The sequence below is a fragment of the Canis lupus genome, chromosome 23 (genome assembly GCF_011100685.1).
Source record: "Canis lupus familiaris isolate Mischka breed German Shepherd chromosome 23, alternate assembly UU_Cfam_GSD_1.0, whole genome shotgun sequence".
In the NCBI taxonomy this organism is placed as follows: Eukaryota; Metazoa; Chordata; class Mammalia; order Carnivora; family Canidae; genus Canis; species Canis lupus.
In genome coordinates this window covers 50,200,501-50,207,904 of record NC_049244.1, presented here as the reverse complement: position 1 = coordinate 50,207,904, position 7,404 = coordinate 50,200,501, and the positions used below count along the sequence as shown (strand labels likewise).

Below are 7,404 nucleotides of genomic sequence, written 5' to 3'. Positions count from 1 at the left end.
CTCATAAACACTGACACTTAATGACAAATTATGATAGTCATCATTTCCTCCTTTATGAAGCATATTGAAAACAAAAGGCATTAAAGTCACTTCATATTAGTTTAACAATGCTATTTTATGCCAACATCATCACAACATACAAGATATTTCAGTATACCGTGAACAATTAACACTGATTTCACAACTACACTACTTACTCCAATTAACAAAATACTTCTTTATAAAAAGATCTGTTCAAAAAGGAGGTTACATTCTTCATTTAATACCATAAGGTTGTTAACAATGTCACAGTACGTTCATAGACAGAAAATTACTTACCTTAAATATCTGTATTCTCCAAAGGCATCACCCCACTGGGATTACGTAAGGTTCAGGCTTCCTGGACAACTCAATATTTTGGAGCTCCTGAACTTAGTATGCCCAAGACATAGCCAAACCCTTCCCCAAAGCCTCATAATTTTGCTAATCAAGGAGCCCTTACCATGGTCAAAAGACATCATGGGATCACCAGTGAACAAAGACACTAATGGGGAAGTAACTTTAAACACAGCTGCTCAAAAAATTCTCCTTCAGGGAACTTAGATTACAGGTAGCTAGGGTCAAATTTGGAGAGGTGGCTCCAGCATGAAATCCACAGGTGGATTTCTCCTCTGTGACAAAAAGCAAGAGGAGTAAGAGGCGGAGAGATACCCATGGAGTAGTTGTAGAGACCTCAACAGGAGTAACATTTATGTCAGCTGCCCTAATTTATTACCAAACAGGCCCTGACCTACAATATGGTATACACAGCAATTCCAGTCTGGCCTCTAGTTCTGAAGTAATGTAGCTAAGGTATCTTAGCAAGACATTAGCTGTGGCCTTCTCTTGTAGCTCTAAGATTTTAAGCCATAACTAGACAGGCCAGGTATATTCCTCTGTAATATGTGTTTCTGGAGCAGAGAGATTGAAGATTATCAATTATCGGGCCCTGTCAACATTCTAATTCTAATTAAATCGACTTGATTGTGGGGTGCACACATTATACACTTAATTCCTCAGGTAGTAAGAACAGGAATCCAGGGTTGAGAACCACTGACAAAAGGTCAGAGTTGGGCCTCTTCGATATGTAAGACTAAGGCTGGGAGCTGGCATTTTGGCATGCTTTTGGGGGCAGGGGGGATTCCCAATGTCTTCACTTGTCATCAAATGAAATGGTCACGGATACAGAAGCCAAGGATGCCAACGTTACTACTGCCAAAGCCTTACAGTGGCTTAAACAAACAAACAAACAAACAAACATGGTTCCCTATATCATCTGTGTGGCTAAACTACCTCAGTGAGAACAAAGGGAGTCCTTTTCAAAGGTAGAGACGTCCAGCTTATATTCAGCTCCCTATTACTTTCTGAATTGGGGCCGATGAAAGGAGTGCCCATGGCGGTAGGAGCTAAAGTGTATCCTTACTACGTCCAATGGAAATGGAGGAAACAGAAGAAAGGAGGAGGGTATGGAGAGTAGTGGAGAGGAAGTAATAGGGAATAATAAAAAGAAACAGGGGGGTGTTAACACTGGGCATGACAGAAACTACTCTCTTATTGTAAGTAAGGAGATGATTGATACATCTTGGAAGTACACGACCCCTTGATGGTCAATTTTACACAGAGAACTTCCTGTTAAGTCTGGCCGGGAAGAGCCTGAGCGTGGTACCTCTTCCACAGAGAACAGAAAGCCTGGATCCTAGCTCCAGCTCTGCCAACAAATAGCTACATATAACTGGTTATCGGAAACTTGTCACTCTTCTCCACGCCAAAGCATATTCTCTGTCAACTGTTGTAAAAACCCAAAGTAAAGAGGCTGCTACCAGGAACATATTGATGAATATTTTCCAAGTGTCCTGGTCACAAGAGAAGATTCTCAAGCGGTCAAATTTTGCTGATCTCTACTACAGCTTCAAAAAACATGATAATTAATATTTGATTTTATAATGTATTATAATGTATTATGGTCAAAAGACATCATGGGCTTACCTTTGGGGGAAGGTCATAGGTGATGTTAAAAAAATTTTTTTTTAAACAATAACAACAACAACAACAAAAAAACCACCTCAATTCCTCCATTCTGTCTCCTACTGCACTTTTTATTGTTATTTATGAAAAATGTATGGCTAGATTTGATGTAAATTTAACCCAACGGCCTCATCATACAGATAAAGAAATTATTTAAGCAGGTTTGTACAGCTGTTTAATGGCAGGATGAAGCACTGAAGATGGCCAGCCCCACCTCCCTAATCTGAATGCCCTCATTCTTGAGGGATCTGATTCAAATATACAGTAAAACAGGCTATCAGAAGATAAGCCCAAGCAGTGAGGAAACAGACTTTTATGATGCTTGTTTGGCTACACGCAGGCTCAGGATGAGCATGAGGATGCCCCTCAGGATCAAGGGGCAACACAAGATGGAAAACAGTGTGACCCTATCTCCCAGATACATCTAAAGATCTACCTTCAGAAATTATGCCAGGCTGTGTTATTTCTAGAATGGCTGATGATTATAGATGTACCATTAAAGGTGAAACTGGGTATTTGAAAATTCTTTTGTGCCTGCCAATTTGGGGAATAAATGATGCTTTCACTGACCTGTCTACCTACTTTTAAACCGGTAGGAAGAAATAAAATATATTTAATTTGATAGGAATGCAGTCATAACCTACCAAGGATCATATCTGATTCTGAATTTCACTACGTAACCATTACTAAGCTGAGCTTGTTTCGTTAAGGAAAAATAGACGATAAACTTAATTTTTCTCAGATGCTTGGATGACATACTGTGAAGGTACACGGTAATACTGTAGGACGCGAAGCAAAAAGCGCTTTGTGAAGGAAGAAAAGATTCCCAATATATTAGGGAATTTCTAAATTCCAAAAAGATTAACTTTTTTTTTTTTAAACTATATCATGTCAGGATGTGTTCTGGAGAGAACACTTTTTCCAGTATTAAGGATTATAAGAAGAGGTTAGCAAAGATCGGGAAAACATTAGATTAAACAAGTCTAACAATCAGTGTTTCACATCGAAGTTTCTCAGAGCTTTGAATCTAACGTACACACCATGACTTTCTAGGACAGACAGCACTTTCCCCACCTCCAGATCATCCAGCCCCTTTGCCGAGGATCAGCTCAGGGCAACAGTGTTCCATGGAACATACATTGGAAAGAAAACACTCTCACTATATATATTCTTCCTACTTTCCTATTGGATCCGAAACAAAATCCTAAGAAACTTCTACCTTCTAGAAGAGGCATTTTTTTTTTCACATAAATGTAAATATTTGTAAGCCTTTTAGAAGAGGTCATCTATTCCAGCGATAAGATAACAGGACTCCAAATCTGTTGGAAGCCGGATCACTTACATATCCTCTTTCCAAAGTCCAGTGCAAATACCTCATCATCAGGACAAAAAATGGACCCGTCAAATTCCACGGAGATCAGATACTCTTGTTTCAGGTGCGGATACCTGTTCAATAGACAGAAGCTCTTCCCTTGCTGGTCTGGTAATACAGTTTTCTCCTCCTCTGGACCAGCCAGAATAAGAAGTAGATTTCTGCCATGTATAATTTTACTGTTTTCCTAACACCGAATCCCAAACAAAATTCTGTACCTGATTAACACAAAGGATCTTGAAAATAAGCAGCAGCAACCTGAAATGGGTTTGGTGGGAGAAAAACATGACACCGGAAACTAATCTGTTAAAGCTCAATTACACCTCAATTAAAAAAAAAAAAAAAAAATTCATGAAGGTCCTTAAAAAGTAACATTAGCTAAAATATTGAGAAATGGTTGTAGAATCTGGTGCTATTTTCATAGTGTTTATATGAATGGTATAAACGATCTTGGTAGACACCAGTGGCAATGGAAGGAGTCTTATACAAGTTCTTGAATCCTACAAATGGTAGAAGGATTACAAGGTCTCGCATGGATCAAGACTGGTCAGTCTTCTGAGAAGTGGGTAATAAGCCCGCCTACAGGTTCCACCTAAGGGTTCATTTTACAACTCTTCACCGGATGATGTAAACTGCAGGTACTTAGGATGGTTACTGTGGTCTCAGAGCTGGTCCTCTGACCAAACGAGATCAAAACGCTGACTTTATGCTACACCAGAGACAGCCTCTTCTGGAGAAGAGAACAGAAACTTCTTCGCAAGGCTGCAGGAGGTGGCAACATCTGGGGGGAGGGGGTTGATAAAGCTCCTTGCTAATGGACAGGCTTGACAGTGAACACCATGACATCGATGTGGAACAGGATTTGAAAACATCTTAAACCGAGACCATTCACAGCTTCTTTTCTCCCCCTGGCTGTGATGTCATACAATTCTGAACAAATCCCCAGTGTTTCCCATCGTAAGGGGGCTTACATTCGGTAGCCCCGGAGTCCCACAGAAGTGGCTGGAACAGCCCGCCTACACCTTTATCTGATATGTTCTTCCCTCACCCACCTTTGGAGGAGTAAGGTTACTTACAGGGAAATTCAGATTCTCTGAAAGACATACATATTAGGTCACGCTGGTGAATAATGGCTGTTTACTAACAACCCTTAGAAACTGGCAAAGGGACAGAAGCTTAGTGCTACGCCCAAACTCACCCACCTTCATACACCTTCATTGACAGAGACGTGAATAGCAACAGCGTGTTAATACATAAAGAACAAGTGAGGCAAAGGCAAAAGCAGTGTCACTCTGTCTGAGTGTAGGCAATGGTGCTTTGATTATACCCGTACAAACTCTTCAGTCCCTTTTAGTTATCCCCCAAACTCAGCTCGTAAGCCGTAGGTTTTTGCTGTAGAGAACTCAGGTGTGATGTAGCCGCTCCAATAACTCTTTTCACAGTACTGCATGTCAATACTGGAAATGGTTTCTAATCAATTTAAACTGAACACAATACTTTAGTAGAACAAGAAGTTTATTACTCCCACTCGGTAGTTCCTGGGGGCTTTGATGTTAAGTCATACATAATTCGAGAAATACCAGGAATCTTCTTAATCTCAGTGACCATCTTTACCACCACCTGTTATAAAACAAAGATCATAAATAGAAGGGCCAGGACCCACCCAGCACATGTCCAACAGACCAAAAGGCTTACATTGACAATTAAAATGTGATCTCTTTTTATTATTGTCTTCTATGGTATGGTCTCTAAATTTTACGTAGCGAACCTAATTTCCCTCTATAGCTTTGAGTTAACTCAGTACTACTCAAAGTGTAGTCTGCACACAGTTGCCAGTCTGCAAATTATGTTTGTTACTTGTCAAGTAACAAGTGTTTAGAAATATTTACAGCAACTTGACACTGCTCTGACACCCAAGCATGTCATTTTATGTAACAAAGCCAATGCTTCACATATTGTCTGTGGCTGAAACCTACAAGTCGGAGGCCAGGACAGTGGCACATGATGCACTGCAGTAACAACCACTACCAAGTGTACACCAGGAGAAGGCCTGGTCACTTGAATGACAGAGATTTGGCATATTTGAGCTTAAGGGAAAACAGATTCTAAGCCACACCCCCCCCCAACTATAACCAGAACCCTGCAGTAGAGTACAGAGCAGTGGTCCACCTAATAAAGTCTCACTTTGATTTCCATTTACTATCATGCAAATGGTTGCTCTGGAACACTCCAGGGGAGAGAAAACGGGAGAGGGAGATGGTGATCAAAAATAGTTGGTAGTAGGCACAGCATTAAGCAATTCATGGGTGTCTAGCCATCATGGTATCAATCTCATCTGTATTTCTTTTTTTTTTTTTTAATGTTTAAATTTTTTTTTTAATTTATTTATGATAGTCACAGAGAGAGAGAGAGGCAGAGACACAGGCAGAGGGAGAAGCAGGCTCCATGCACTGGAAGCCCGACGTGGGATTCGATCCCGGGTCTCCAGGATCGCGCCCTGAGCCAAAGGCAGGCGCCAAACCGCTGCGCCACCCAGGGATCCCCTCATCTGTATTTCTAATGAGCTGTTCTTCACTACCAGGGTCTTCTCCTTTACTTGGAAAATACTATTTATAAAGGTAGAGGTTGACAAGATCACACAGAATTATAAATTAGAGGTGGTTACTCTCCACATAGTAATCAGACATCTGGAGGGGTATAATAAATGTAAGGTCTTTTCTACTACAGTACATTATTTAATCAATTATGTGGATATTTTAAAAAATAATAAAAGCCTAAGGGCACCCGGGTGGCTCAGTTGGTTGAGCGTCTGACTCTTGATTTCAGCTCAGGTCAAGATCTCAGGGTCGTGAGATAGAGCCCAGCCTCAAGCTGCCCCCCATCCTACTTTTCAAGCTCCGTGCTCAGCAAGAAGTCTGCTCCTCTCTCCCCTCCTTCCTTCTGATCCTCCCCCTGCACATATGCATGGCTCTCTCAAATAAATCTTTAAAAATATAAATAAAAGCCTCTCTTATAAACAGAAAACCAACTCCAGAAATAGCAATTTTGTCCTAGCCTGTTCCATTCACCGCATTATAAAAATGTATGAGATATTAAAAATGTACATGAGAAAAATATATAAATTACCTCTACAGGGATTTCATTGCCAGGTGTTGCAGGTATACCAGTCATGAAATCACTAGTAATAAAGGTTCGAATAACCACAGATCTCTGGCATGAAGGCTGCTTCTGAAGTGGATCCCGATCAAAATGCAATGGGGTCAAAATCACTGGCATCTGGCTAATTTTCCCAGCATAGCCTAGAAAAAGAAGTAAACAACTGGAAGAACCAATCACCACACCAAGGAAAAAGCACTCTAGCCCAGTTCCATTAAATCCTCCCAGACAATATCTAATCACATACATAAATGTATCAGTTAAGGTTGTTTCCATCCATGCATTGTTTCAACTACGCCCATATCTGTAATTAAACTCAATCACAAATACAAGTAATAGAATTTGATGACTGCAGTGATGTCACAGTGATGCAATAAATATAAAGTTCATTCTTGTTACTCAAGGTATGTCTATACTGAAAACACTGAATTAGCAAATAGTAAACCACTGTCCCTACAGGAAATAGATTCCTGCAAGCCCCTGGTCACAACATTTTTTTCAACCAGTCAATACATAACTTTGTTTTATGTATATTTCTGTTTAAAGATACATTATTTATTCTGGATTCGTTAACATTGAACTCATAGCCATCAGCACTAAAATTCATACACGAACGAACCTTATCTAACCCACATGTTTTCTCCATAAGGCAGATGACAGCCTCCCTGTGCTTAGAAACTCAGGCGGTACCCCCAGGACTATACCTGGGGGACATTTCAAACAGTAAAATCAGAAAAAAAAGCACAAATGCATAAAATATGGTCTGAATAGTCTACAGAAAGGACACCTGTTTATAGTAAGAGTGAACAAAGCGTATTACCTTGTAACCTCAG

The 7,404-nt window shown here is 40.3% G+C and overlaps 1 protein-coding gene across 1 annotated transcript in view; it reads right to left on the bottom strand.

Annotated features, from left to right (window-relative positions):
- Positions 1 to 4,912: 4,912 nt before the first annotated feature.
- The window catches only part of GMPS (guanine monophosphate synthase), a 76,831-nt gene continuing 74,339 nt past the window's right edge, over positions 4,913 to 7,404 (bottom strand). Inside the window, 2 exon segments of the mRNA NM_001313780.1 lie at positions 4,913 to 5,035; positions 6,542 to 6,714. Coding sequence (NP_001300709.1) covers positions 4,934 to 5,035; positions 6,542 to 6,714 — 275 coding nt within the window. The 3' untranslated portion in view covers positions 4,913 to 4,933.